Consider the following 14,214-nt stretch of genomic DNA (forward strand, 5'->3'; position numbering starts at 1 on the left):
TCGTGCCAATTCAGCACATTGCAGAAGTTAGCAGAAGTAAGGATTAAATGTTATTACAATGTAAAATTATAAGTTAGTACAACTTACAGTTGAGTTGACAAAAATCTGAATTCAGAGTTGAGCAAACTCAAAAACAAAACTTAAAATTTTATCGAAGTTTGTTGCCTTGAAATTTTGAGTTCACCCAACTTTTCTTTTTTTGCAGTGTGACTTTTTCTCTAATACATTTAAACATTTACATTTTTGTTTTTTTAGCAGGGGTTTGAAGAAGTTTTCAGATCTTTAGTATTATCAGCTAAATGTACTTTAAGAATCAAAAATAAAATGACTTGTTATGCCAAAGTAAAGTGGATAAAGCATGCAGCATTAGAAAAAAGTATTCAGATCATAATAGTCATTCTCCATTCAAAACATTACCTACCTAAAAGTACAGACAGCTAAATTTTCTTAAAAGTATGTAAAATAAAAGAACTCACAGTAAAATGCTCCCTGTCTGAGTTTTACTATTATATGTGATGTTTTTGGATGAATATTACTGCTGCTTTAAAGTGTACATTATCTTTCTATATTGTGTGGTAGTTTAATCTACAGCAATGCCTCATATTCAATAAGAATATCCTGTGAGAACCATGCATCTCTAAAAACATTTCATGGTTTAAGAAAAACAACTCTATTTCTGTTTCCGCTTTGTGATGATGCATTTTCCAGCTGATCCAAGATGGTTTATTTAAGCTTAATAAGAAGCAGAATTTTCTCAACACATGAAGGAACACTTTATCCTTTAGTTTATCACAAACATCTCAACACATCTGGACATTTGTGGTTGTCACTGAACAGGAAGGGGATAAAAAATAATAATAATTTGAAAATTGTCGGACAAATATAGTGGATTAAAAAGTACAATATTTGCCTCTGAGACATAGTGGAGTATAAAGCAACTCGCTAGAAATACTATATATAAATAACTTAAAGTGCAAGAACCTCCTTTTTTGTTTGTTTTAAAGCTTACTTTTTTTGTGTGGCATTTTTATGATTTATTGATAGTGACAGAGAGAGAATGGAAAGGGGACAGAATCAGTTTTAGTGAATGCAGTCTGTATGTTTGTGTACATGTACATAGATGTACATGCTGAATGCCAATTACAGTATTTGTAGCTGCTTTACTGCAAGATTACACATGATAAAAACTAATAACATGATACAATAAAGTGGTGTCTTCACAAAAACTTGACATGACAATTATAAGATGGAACAAAAAGGAAAGCCACAAACCATTAAAAAAAAACTGTCGACAGATTATTTAAATTGAATCAAAGTAAAGGCCAATACAAAGTGTTCAAACAAACTGTGCAGAAAGTAAATGAACCATTTTTTTCACACACATGCATTGTTCAATAAAGATTAAGGCGAGGGAAAGACAAAGACAGCAGGGTTTTAGTTTAACCTTTTATTGGTTCCACTGCACAACAAAAGAGGTGATATACTTTTACCTACTTCCCTTTGACCTGCTTTAAGTCATTTTTAGGACCACTCAACAGCATTCAAAGGGAACATTATAGTCCATTACATAGACCTGTGTCAACATTTGGGAATTCAAGCCTAGGAGACATACTTAGTGTGATCTCTACGCTCTGCTCAACCCTTCCCCTGCCCGCTGAACCATTAAAGCTTATAATACAGTCTAATGACACAGACGTTTCTTGTGTCGCTGTACTTTGACACAACTGCAAGTCTTTCCATATATAGTAGGGCAGAAAGGTGGTTTTATGAGTCGAGCTCTTGTCTTTGTTCGGAGCAGGTTTCCTGCAGATTTAACACGGGGCTGCACCTGGCGACTCGAGCCGTGCCCTTGAGGATAAGCGCACGTTCTACCTCACTACTCAGTAATGCAACCAGTTAATCACAAGAGCTCTCCAGTTCTAGTACTCTGAACCAGTCCAACAACAACTCATAAGGAAGATCATTTTTTCTCAAACCGGCAGACACCTGGCTCATCAATTTGTACTTTTGGGCCTTTTTGAAATGTGAGCCTAAGCTTTGTCACTTTTACTTTTCCACTTTTCCAGCTAACAAAGGCCTGCCAAACAGAAAGACACTACAGTTTGTAAGGCGACACGTTGTTGAGGGATTCTTTCCTGGCAGAGTCTTGCATTTCTCTCTGTGGCTGTTTGTTGATTGACAGTAAGCAGAGCATAACAAAATGTGTGCACTGACATAAAGACACCCAGCTCGGGCAATACATCTTATTGAAGGGAAAACTTAGTGAACTAAACCAAATGAAGACATATTGTTTGCTTTAGACGATGTGGCCCTTTAGTGATGGCATTGTTGCTCTGCAGGCTGTTCTCATGAACAGTTAGTAGGTAGTAATGCACTGGATTTAACAGTCATCCCACAGAATATTGTCCGGTGACGTAGCAACGTAATATAAAAGCCACATGGGTCTCCTGTAGGGCAGGTTGGATGAATCAAATAAACCCACGGCTTTCATGCAGGGGACCAGTGTTTGCTCTATAGGTCTATTATTATTGTCCACATCTGATTTATGGACCAAAACTAATGACAGTCCTGTCAGGCTTTGCTGCACTTCAGCACATTATTGTGATCATTGCTAATTCACAAATGTTAGCAAGCTAAAACTAAAATGATAGCCATTATAACTGCTAAACATCTGTATGTTAGCACTGTCTTTGTTAGCATTGCAAGTTAGCGTTGTCTTTGTATGAATGTTAGCATACTGGTCTTAGCATTTAGCTTGAACCACCACATATCCCTTTTGGACCAACGCAAACCTAGATCTCCACTCCCCGTGACTATAAGAACAACAATGGCAGACAACATCGATTTTTTACAAATGTTGCTCCTGGCTTTGCTAGTCTACATTAGCACCCCAACACGACATGTACAACACATTTGTACTGCTCGTCTTGAAAGCTATGGACGGAGGTTACGTTCTTATTAACACTGAACAAAAGATGTTAATGTTAGACTCTGTAGCCCGCTAACGCTAGCCCGCAAACACTTGCCTGTATCAATAACATTGCAGCTAAACAAATAAAATAAACATAAATACATGTTTTAAGTAGGTCTTGTTGGTCAGATAACCCCACCCCCAGACATAAGTAGTTTGTGGTTCAAGACCAGCAAAGAGTTGGTAGCGCCCTGGAACCAGTTTTCCTGGCAGAGAGCCAGTTATTTGGCGGTTTAAAAGCGAGGAACTGGTTAAAGATTAGGTAGCGGCTTTGAACCGGCCCTGGAACTGCCGTGGTCGAAAAGGGATGACAGAGAGAAAGTACAGCCTCACAGAGCTGCTAGTATGGCTCTAAGTCTTGTTCAAATTTATTGGAGCAAATGGCCACGTGAAAGAATAGAAAGGAAATAAGAAACCTAGACAATTAAAAACAGACTTCAAAAAGTATTGGTAACGTCATTTAATGTGATTTTTATGTCACACAGCAGTTGAGTAAACAAGCTTTAGTCGTGAAGAAGCCACTGAAAAGACTGAGGGAACTAAAACAAAGCAGTAAGCCTCTCATGGCCAATTAGAGCGGGTCAGTATGACCACAAATTGCTCATTGGTGATCTTAGAGGAAGATCAAGGGCTACTAAGCATGGGAGGGGGGTGTACGCTGTGTATCAGTAAGTCAAAGGAATGGAATGGCTTGGCTCTTTGCCAAATGAGAGCCACTTACCCCACATCATTCAAAAGGGTGAAGTGTGTTGCTCTGCCAAACCCAGAGCTGCTGTCAGGTCTAGCTTGTTTTTACAGATGACCTCTGGATGGATTGCCACATTGTTCTCCCTCTCTTTTTGTCTTTTTGTTTTGGAGGAAGTTAGTAACTGTGGAAAGCAGTGATGAGGAGTTTGCTTTGATTCTGAGTTGCAGGAATGCAGAGAAAGCGTGAAAGGGGAAGAGGCAAGACATCTTTGAGTCATCTGACTGCCGACCGAGAACCACAGGGGTCCTCCCTCTGGGATCCACCACTGGTCAATACATCGGCATTGTGTCATGATAGATTTTTGTTTTGGTGCTCATATCAAGCTGGCCTTTTAGCTATGAGTCAGTGATCCAGAAGACGATATTGGATAATCTGATTTGTGTCTCAATCTTCCACCCTGCCTTTGTGTCAGCAGAGGTTTTTGCTCTATATCTGAAGTATTTGTTATCTGGACAACAAAAGATCTCTCTTGCTTTTTTGCTTTTCAGCTCTGTAACATTATGCTAATGTAGGATTATAACAGCAGCTGTTTAGTTTACCTGGCTTCATCAGCAAAAAATAATCATATGACCTGTGAGAGTTTCTGATAGCTCCTTTAACAAGCAAAGATGATTTGACATTGTCCTCTAAAATCTTACAAGAGCGTGAGTACAACTGTATGAAACAAACAGAAGAGATTTACGTTCCACTGTAATCAAAGTATTTCATGTTTTACTTTTACGAGAGAAAAGGCCTTAGAGACGAGGACTGTCTTAACTTTGAAATGACATAATCTTGAGCCTCATTCCCGCTAGAAAAAAAGCCCACTAACACCCACTAACATCTGGCTTTTGTCTTGTGGGAAAGGTTACAATCGGCATTCATTCCCAGGACAAATTACTCTGCTGTAATAATGGGCATTTATCTGCATCAATCTCCTTGCAGCTTTCTAACATTGTTCTAAAGTAATGGATATAAAAAAGAGGAAGTAATCAACGTAATATTTTCACTGGCCTCCATGCTGCTTTATACTGTTTACTAACATTGTTTTCTTTCTATTTTTGGTGGGAAAAGTGTATTGGAGAAAATTTGCTAGCAGGACCAATCCCAAAGTATGGAAAACTTGAGGTCATCTAATAACCAGGGTCACCATGTATTTGTGCCAAACAGTAATGTAACACGTAAATTAGAGAGCTTTAGAGGTGCTGATAGGTTGATTTCTTTAACCTTTAGAGAGAGGCTAATATATCTGCTAAGCTAACTTAATCAGTTGCTGGCTGTAACCAAAGATGCCCTTAAACACAAGATCACGCATTACAAGCTGCGCCAATGGTTTGACGTGATACACACTTTTTGTCTCCGAATTAGGAATCAGGCATAAAGTATTTCTTTTCTCTTTTGCTAAAATAGATATTTACAAAGTTAACAGCCATATATAGTAGCATTAACCTCGTATGACCCAAGCTTTTGTTTGGTATTTGTTGTTAGTTTCTCCTAGATATTTTGGATCAGTAGGATCTGATAAGTACAAAAACTAAGCATTGTCTTTGATCAGGAAGTTTTTTTTAATTTTTTTAAAAGGGATAATTTTCCTGTATAACACAATTGATTCGCCAGTGTATAAAACTGTTGTAGCTTGTTGCTATTGCTAAAATAGTCAAATTTGCACAGAATATCAAACTACAAACATTATTAGGCATAAATAAACATGTTTTAACCATAAAATCTGATCAGCTTTTGTACCTGGTCCACTTTTTTTCTGGGGATAAGCTGTTGATTGACTTTACCAAGATGCTGTCATCTGATTCTTACACTGATTGATGTATTGTCCTTTTTCTAGAGTGTGTAATACTGAGGACATAGTTTAGCAGAATTAAGTATAAGGTCCAGAAAACCTAAAAAGAAATGTCCACATATGAGGACGCAGGGTCACAGGAGGTTAAAAAAACTTGTTAGCTAGGGCGCTTGTTAACATTAGTTTACATTAGCTTTAAATTTGGCTAATGTTACTCTAACTTTCCAGTCTGAGCAGTGAAGCAAACCCAAAAGTGCCTTAAGCCTGCATTTAATTCAAAACTCCAGCAGGGTCACCAACAGTGGCTGCAAAAGAACTCCGGTCGTATCTATCTCAATACAAAATGAGACCACTTCTCACTTGATTTATTACCTCAGGAAAAATGTAGTAGTACATTATAGCCCCAATCACTAGTTTCAAGTCGTCTTCAATACAATATGATGTAAATTGCAATACTGACTATTAGCCAACATTTTTTTTCATTTAAAAATGTCTTGTTCTGGGTTCGGTGTTACTAAAAGACACTTGAAAGAGTCTGCTGTGCAATTTTTCTGGTGAGTAACGTATATTTTGTTTTAGCGTTAGAGTTGCTTTTTAGATACATCTATAAATCCAACCCTCGTTCCTCTACAGTCCAAATATGGTCTCTCCTGAAAACAAAGATTGCCAATGGATGTAATGCAAGATCGCGGCAGTCGTAACTGGAGGCTTCCAACGGGCAGTCCACAAACCAATGACGTCACGGTGACTACGTCCACTATTTATATGCAGTCTATGGTTACTCTATCTGCATTGCCAGATCTCGTGAGAGTTTGTTGTTGGGATTGAGAAATAGTAATGTGCTGCCCACTGCTCCTTGCATGGTGTGTTCACTTGTGTGTAAAAAAGGATGGGTTAAATGCAGAGGTTGAATTTCCCCATTGTGGGATTAATAAAGTAATCTTCTTCTTCTTCTTCTTCTTCTTCTTCTTCTTCTTCTCCTTCTTCTTCTTTAGTGACAGAATGTTTCGAAGATATGTGGCTTTTGAAAAATGGGTCCAAGATTTAATTTAATTAAATTTGATTAATTCTTTGACAATGGGGCGAAAGAATCTGCTGTGATAAAATATTAATAGAATCAGGACCAGGTGCTAAGCTCCAAAAGGGGCGGGGCATAGGCAAAACATGCGACACAGATACAGGACATGATGCTTCATATTTAGTGTACTACTGGTAGGCTATAGATGTTCTCATCTCACTCTGGGAAAGGAAACAAAGAGACATATTCCCAAAAATGCTTAACTATTCCTATAGGATGTCAAACTAAAATCAACCTGGTCTCACAGGAATCTGTGAAATAGCCACGGATTCGCTTAACTCAAAATCCGTGGAATAGCCACGGAATAACTCAAATTTCCGTGAAACTGACACGGATTTCGCTACAATGCAAGTTAATGACAGTCATATCCCGTGGCTATTCCAACATACAAAGTGATTATGTACATTCACTGAGTGAATATTTAGAAAATAAAACATATATTTCTCGCTAGAAATGTGATCAAAAATCCATCCAGTCAAAATATTGATTTTTTCACTAAAAATGAGAGAACTGTCCGCCATGTTTTTTGTTCTGACCGCCGGGACCTTGAAAGTCATGTGACTTGGAACAAACCAATAGCCACGGGGTATGACTGTCATTAACTTGCATTGTAGCGAAATCCGTGTCAGTTTCACATAAATTTGAGTTATTCCGTGGCTATTCCACGGATTTTGAGTTAAGCAAATCCGGTTCACTAAAATAATGTCCTGAACCAGTTTAGCCAACATTGTTGCATCTTCTTAAACTAGCTGCCTCTTGATAACACAAAGATATCTTCATGTAAGGCTGGACTGTGTCAAAGCTTGCTGACATGTTACCAGGACACCGTGACCAGACTGTCTCCGAGCCGCTCCTCCCACCCCCCTGTGTGTGTGTGTATGTGAGAGTGTGTGTGTATGTGTGTGTGTGTGTGTGTGTGTGTGTGTGTGTGTGTGTGTATGTGAGTGTGTTTGTGTGCAGGGGGGCCACCCTCCCTCTTTGAGCATCAGACCACACAGCTCAGCCCTGAGACCTGTCAAACACAGCTGGGACATCTCCCCCTCTCTCTCTCTCCCCCCGACTCCTCTCCTCTCCTCCTCCTTCCTACCTCTCCTCCCCCTCCTTGCTCCCCAGACTCTGGCAGGGAGCTTTGATACAGGGGTGTTGAGCAGCAAGGGGAACATTTCCATTTTTATCTGCATCGAAGACTCCAAGACCCTCCTCCCTCTTTCCTCATCTCAAACCGCTTCTCATCAGCATAAAAGACTCTTCCGTGTCCCTTCTTCACTGCGAATGCTTCAGATGCAGTGTAATTGATATAGACATGATCTGGGAGGGGAAAGAGCAGAAATCTCTACGACCGATCCGCAATGACTGTTTTTCCTTCTTTTTGTTGCTTTTGAGGTGCAAGTTCAGCAAAATGACTCGCTCTGTTTTCTGCACTGGCTGTCATAAAATGCGAGCGTCTGTCCTGTGCAATAAATGTCATGCAACATATAGTCAAAGTCTCCACTGCCGAGCTACTGTCAGCTCTTGAACTTTTCATCGCGAAATACAAAGTGAGGCAGTTGCTCAAAATAAATGTTTTGAAATGGGGGGAGCGTTCAAGGCTGTCTTGTCACCTGATCGCTGCTTTTAAGGCTGTTTTGCAGCCTGCACTGTAGACAATAATAGGTGTGCCAGTAAACTTTTGAGTGTTTGCTCATCTCCACTGCTGTTGAGACATCACTTCCATAGCCCTAGGGCCTGGCTGTGTTCCCACTCAGAGGTCATAAATCAAATAGTCTTGGGTGAGCTCACAATGGATTAGTGCAACTTGTTATCATACACTAAATCTTGAGCAATGTGCAGGTGGTGTCTCCATTACATCTTTAAATGCACATTGCACACCCTACTATTGTCTTTGTAAATCGACACAGAAACAGGACGTATCGGTCATGTGTAAGGAGAAATATCTCCCTGAAATCAGAAAACCAAGAGCAAGAGCCACGTGACATGTATTCAACAGTCAGGTTGATAATTGTCTACTGTTCTGTGTGTCTTTACAGATGATGAATTGTGCTGAGGGCTACATTTTGAGGGGGCTGAGACACAGAATACTTCTGAGTGTGCAGGGTAATAAGTAGTCTCATGACACCAGATTTTTAACTGAAAACAATGGTATGTAATGCAGCTTGAAGGTTTAACAGTCAACAAGTTGAGATTAAAGAAAAAATGAACAACTCTTCAAATACATATGTAAGTAAAACGAAGTGGCAAATTATTTTCCCAAACAAAGACAAGTCAGGATTGTTCCCAGGGAAGGGAAGTACCTGGTGTAATACAAACACTTGAACAATGTAAAGATTAAAAAAAAAAAACCTTTTAAATTCCGATATGAGTCATGTGTGCACTGTTTCTAATCAGCTAATTTATCAGCCACATCATCATTCGATTAATACTTTATGAAAGGAAGTGTATAAACCTCACAATATATTTATGTACTGTATATTCCCTCTATGCTTACCGTGTAATAACAAGAATCCAAAGCAAAGAGAAGAGATGTACAGTATGAAATGCAATAAATTAAGAGATGCTACAGTCTATTAGGACCATTACAGCAAAACATATGCAGAGACACAGCTATACAAAGCAATAAATATGTGTCAAAATACCATTTTGAATTAAATATTGCAAAGCTACAGAGACGTCCTGGTGTACAGATTGTATTCTACAGACCTAAAAATGAAATCTTTGTCTGTTTCTGATGTCCAAATAGTTTGCCAAATTTTACATTGGACAAAGATCCCGATTTTCCGAAGAAGCTATTGCTTCAAAGCAACATCTTCTGGATTTTCCCCCTCAATATAGGCTAATAGTGTATTTGGACATACAAGGGACCAGTTTGACCCAAATCTTTCCCTAACTTTAACCATGTGTTATTTGTGCGTAAACCTAACCATTTCTTAATCAAAGCATTATCACACCATAAAAGCGTATTATTTTAGCTATTACTGCCAGCAGTCACAGCCCTACAACAACACCAATCTATATTTTCGGACTGTTGGGTGATCGGAGCCACAGGTTTTTTGTTTTTGTGAGGGTGTTGTGCTGGATTTATGAAATTTTAGTCCAATGGAAAACTTGTTGGACTCGGAAGAATATCGAAACAATGAGCACCCTCCCCTACAATATCATTGTGTTTATCATTGTGCCCTGTGTTTCATTACTGGCTTGAAATGCCATCTTTGTATGTTCGCAGGCAGTCTCATCGGTTAGTTTTTATCTATAAATGTATTCTTGGGCTGCTTCCCTCTTACCTGTGTGCATACATGTGTCGAAACCAAACTAAACATGGTCTACGCTCACAAAATATTGTACAGATGCTGGAACCAAGAGTGAGAACTGAGTTTGGTATGAAAGCTTTTAGTTACGCCGCCCCTTTGTCATGGAACAATCTGCAAAAGGAATTGAAATTGTCTGAGTTGATCACAATCGGTGAATTTAAATCGATTCTAAAGGATAAAGAAATTCTAGACCAATTTTACTGTGGGGGCCAAGGAGGGGCCAGTGTTTAATCAGAGGGGCACATTAAAAATCGTCAAAAATGATATTTAAGCATTCAAAACCTCTATTTTAGCTAAAATTCTCATATTTGGAAGAACTACATTGATTGAAGCAATGGGACTTACCAACATTAACAGTTATTTTTGTACGACAATGACATTTCTCATTTTTGTGCACAATTGCTTTTTTATTTTGAAAGTGCAGTACAGTGAAAATGATCTTTATATTTAGCTTTTATTGCACAATTAAACAAAAATCCAATACCAGCTAAAAAAATTTTTTTTTTTTTTTTTACAAGTCGTTCTGACTATGCAGGAGGATATAAGCCATGACAGACACCCCGCTGGAATAATATTGCAGGAATGTTGCAGTGACTAAAATAACATTCAGCTGGTCTTGAAAGGCGAGTGGTGATTGGCACCGATTTTCCACTGTCGCTCCTAACAGCACTTGATAAAACTTGATAAAGCCCAGCAGCAGCAGACGGTGCATCCCACCCTAGACCCCACCCTAAACCCCTCCCTCATCCCTCCCACCCTCCCTCCCTGCCTGCCTCACGCGGAGATGGGGAGAAGTTTGCCTGCGGCGCAGTCCACTGAACATTTACCGTGTTTCATTTGGGGAACAGCAACAAGAGCCTGCGGAGAAGCTTTCCAGGGAATGCTGAGGAATATCTGACAGCACAGAAACACCATCCACAGCTGACTTTTTCCCTCTTTTAAAATACCAAAAAAAAAAAAAAAAAAAATCTTTACCTATCATTGATGTCGCCAAAGTAGTGGGAAGCTCGGGTCAGTAGGACAGCGGCCGCACGCGGACTGTTGTCTATCTGAGGGTGCTTTTAAAAAAAAAAAAAAATAGGTCCCGAAGAAGAAGAACCACCGAAAGACGCAAAAGAAGAAGAAGACAGTCCACGTGAAAGTGATACAAGAGTCCGACTCAGAATGAATAACAACAAAATCGAGAAGGAAAACGAGCAGAGTGAATTCACCAACCACGAAGAGGAGGTACGTATCTCCCTGGCGAGCACCTACCTGCTGTTTTCCTTTCAATAGGTCTGTCTATGACCCAGAACCACATCTTCATAAAGCGATTCATGCTAATCCTAATAGCGTATTTTTAACCACCGACGCCTTCTTTGTCACCTATACTCTCACTGTATTACTCTAATGATGTTTCTGTGGTGTAAAATACTGTCTCGTGGAGCATTTTCTGCGCTAAAACCGAGTTTTTACCTTGTAAAAGTTGCAAGTGTTGCTGTTATATTATTCGACTCGCTGCATGGTGCACTCCTAACGTTTATTACATGGGTTTTCTTAAGGCAGTGTATCATTCTTTAACCAAAGCGTGCACCTGTCATCTATTTCTACATTCATTTATAGATCTAGAGCATATTTTATCCTCTTCCTGCTCATGTTTGTAACCTACCACATGTGTTCTTTCCTTTCTCCACCAGTCTACCCACAAAAAAGTAAGGAAAAAGGCAGGACTTAATAACTGATGAAATATCTCCTGAATAAATCTGGACTATGTTATAGATAATGATAAGTTACCTGACAAAAGACTAAAGTGTTGCCAGTTATGGCTTACTGTAGCATGAAGCCAGACTTCACACAACACTGAAAAGCAGTAGTAAAGGGAATAGAGAGGCAGGGAGCGAATTAGTTTTCACTGAAGCTGAGGGAGCAATTGAAGTTCAAACAACTGCTGCTGCAACATGTACGCAATAACTCTTTGTAACTCAGACCCTCTGCATTACAGTCAGGCAAAGGCTAGCCTATCTACCAACATGACTTGATTACATCTTAACACACCACAATGATATTGTTCTTGCAAAAAAAAAAAAAAAAAAAGATGTGAGGTAATCCATTTAGTTCCTGGTGAAAATGTATTTTCTCTTTAATGTGCTGGATAATAGCCCAGTTTCCTCCTCTTCTCTTCTGTAAACATTGCACAATGTGGAGCCATAACATCTCCCTTCTCAGTAAATAAGTTTGTAGTGGAGCTCTTTGCATGAGGTGATTTTCTTTGGCAGGGAGGTATCTCTATTCAGACGACAGACTTGTTATTTCAGAGCTCCACGCATCCGCAGCCAAGTGATGTAAGAAAGGTATATCGGATTATATCAGATATTTCTCTTGGAGCAATTTGATTAAGGCTCAGTGTACTGTTCGTCACTTTGTAACCAAATAGCCAAAACATATCCAGCCTGATGTAATACCATATTTGGTTTACTGTGGAGGTAACTATGGATGCGGGGAGTTAGTGCAGCGCCACACAGATGAGGTCGAACTTGTTATAAACATGATGAAGAGTTTAAGTTTATTTACCCTGTGATTAGGGTGGCAACGGTATCATATTTTCACGGTACAGTAACTGTTTTGGAAATATCACGGTATATGGTATTACCCAATTATTGTAATTATTGTTATCAGTTACAATGATCCATAAAAGAACTAAAACAGAAGGGATTTTTTGGGCCGAACAAACTGTTTATTATTATAACTGAAACTTTAAAGCCATTTTTAATAGAGGTATGTGTAAAAGTCTCCTTTTTTGAGGATAAATAAAATATTTTTTTAAATACTGCGGATAAACAAGTGTCCACAGTATGATATCCGTTAATTTTTATGCCACGGTGTACCACAATTTTAAGCTATAGAAGGTTGACAAATATGCTTGTTACAAGTTGTCTGACAAATGCTACAAAATGCAAAGATATTAAATAATATAAATCAGAGAAAATGTCAGAGGCTCCAATCAGATAAATGATAGATTCAGTTGTTTGACTAATCGACAAATCGTTTCAGCGCTACACGGTTCAACATCTCGCTTGAATTGAAAGAGGGATGGTTCTTTAACATTTAAAAGAAGGGGAACAAGAAAATAACTCGATTTATTTTCAAATATTAGCTCATCACGGCATCTGACAACTTTGTGTTCAATATTTTAGAGGTTTTTTTAGATTGTTTAGTCAATCTGTGGGAAAATTCCCTTTCAACCAACCTGTTTTACATTTTATTGATATTTTGTGCCATTGAAGGAATAACCAAGAGTAATCTAAAAGTCGATAATAATTGAGAATCATCAACTGTTGCTCGAGCTTTACCTTATTTGATAAATACATCTCTAAAGCTAGAATCCCATTAACATGAGTTTGAAATTCTGTGATGTCCACATTACATGCAGGAGGACCAGACGAGAGTCGTCTCTTGCATTGTGTAAAAAGCAGACAGAGAGACAGCAGAGAGTAATGGCCAGAGGAATCTAATGGTTGTGGAAATGTTTGGAAGCCGTCCAGACAGGCAGGGACTTAAATTTACTGGGGTGAATTAACGTAAGGTTAGACAGCACCACTTTATCTTCTGTGTAATGATGTGTGTTGCACGCAGGGGGAGCAGCAAGTTTTGGGGATACTGTCCCAAACATACATTCACACTCACAGTCACAGCAGGTGTGGAAAGGTGCAGTCACACACCTTTTTTTCCATGCAGCTGTGCATATTCACACAAAAACGCACATGACTAAGAATAATGTGATTATTTTCTGAGTATGACTTGCACTTTTTCCCACATGATTCATGAACATTAGTCTTTATGGCTACAGAGGAAGAGCTACATTTAAGTAGAATAAAACTATTGTTCGGACGATTAAATGTCTAACTTGACATTTTCTCTCATCCGGATCTTCTCCGCAGAAATATTCACAAAAAGCACTGCATGTAAAATGCCAAACAGCTTAACAACACTAAAGTAACCATAGACTCTGACCTTATGAGAGGCAAAGTTTAACAGTCGCTGGTATGACTCTCACATGCTGAACAACAGCAGCATTCCCCCCTCTCTTGCACAGTGGAGTACGCAACTCAATGGATCACTGATTCGCACCAGTAAAGCGCCGTAGCGAGCTCGGCTTCTCATGCCTGCTTCATTGCTCAACCTCACACGCCATCATCACTGTACACCAAACGCTTGACGATGCTTAATGTTTATCTTCTGTGGACCAGTGCTCACCAAACATGGTCCTGCTGCAGACAAGGTATGCAGCTTTCAGCCCCGGCAGCATCTAATCTTGTGAGCTGGTTTGATAAGCTTTATTATCAGGTGTTCTGGATGCTT

At 39.1% G+C, this 14,214-nt stretch overlaps 1 protein-coding gene across 4 annotated transcripts in view; it reads left to right on the forward strand.

The window, feature by feature from the left end:
• Positions 1–10,345: 10,345 nt before the first annotated feature.
• Positions 10,346–14,214, forward strand: part of LOC131989119 (RNA-binding protein with multiple splicing-like) — a 44,377-nt gene continuing 40,508 nt past the window's right edge. The window contains exon 1 of one of the 4 annotated variants that reach the window (XR_009395934.1): positions 10,346–11,103. Coding sequence is in view for 2 of the 4 variants with exons in the window: in XM_059354301.1 (XP_059210284.1) it covers positions 11,041–11,103 (63 nt within the window). In the remaining 2 variants the exon portion in view is untranslated. The remainder of the gene's footprint in view (positions 11,104–14,214) is intronic. The other 3 variants (XR_009395933.1, XM_059354301.1, XM_059354300.1) reach the window with 3 other exon arrangements.

Source organism: Centropristis striata, chromosome 17, assembly GCF_030273125.1.
Source record: "Centropristis striata isolate RG_2023a ecotype Rhode Island chromosome 17, C.striata_1.0, whole genome shotgun sequence".
NCBI lineage: Eukaryota > Metazoa > Chordata > Actinopteri > Perciformes > Serranidae > Centropristis > Centropristis striata.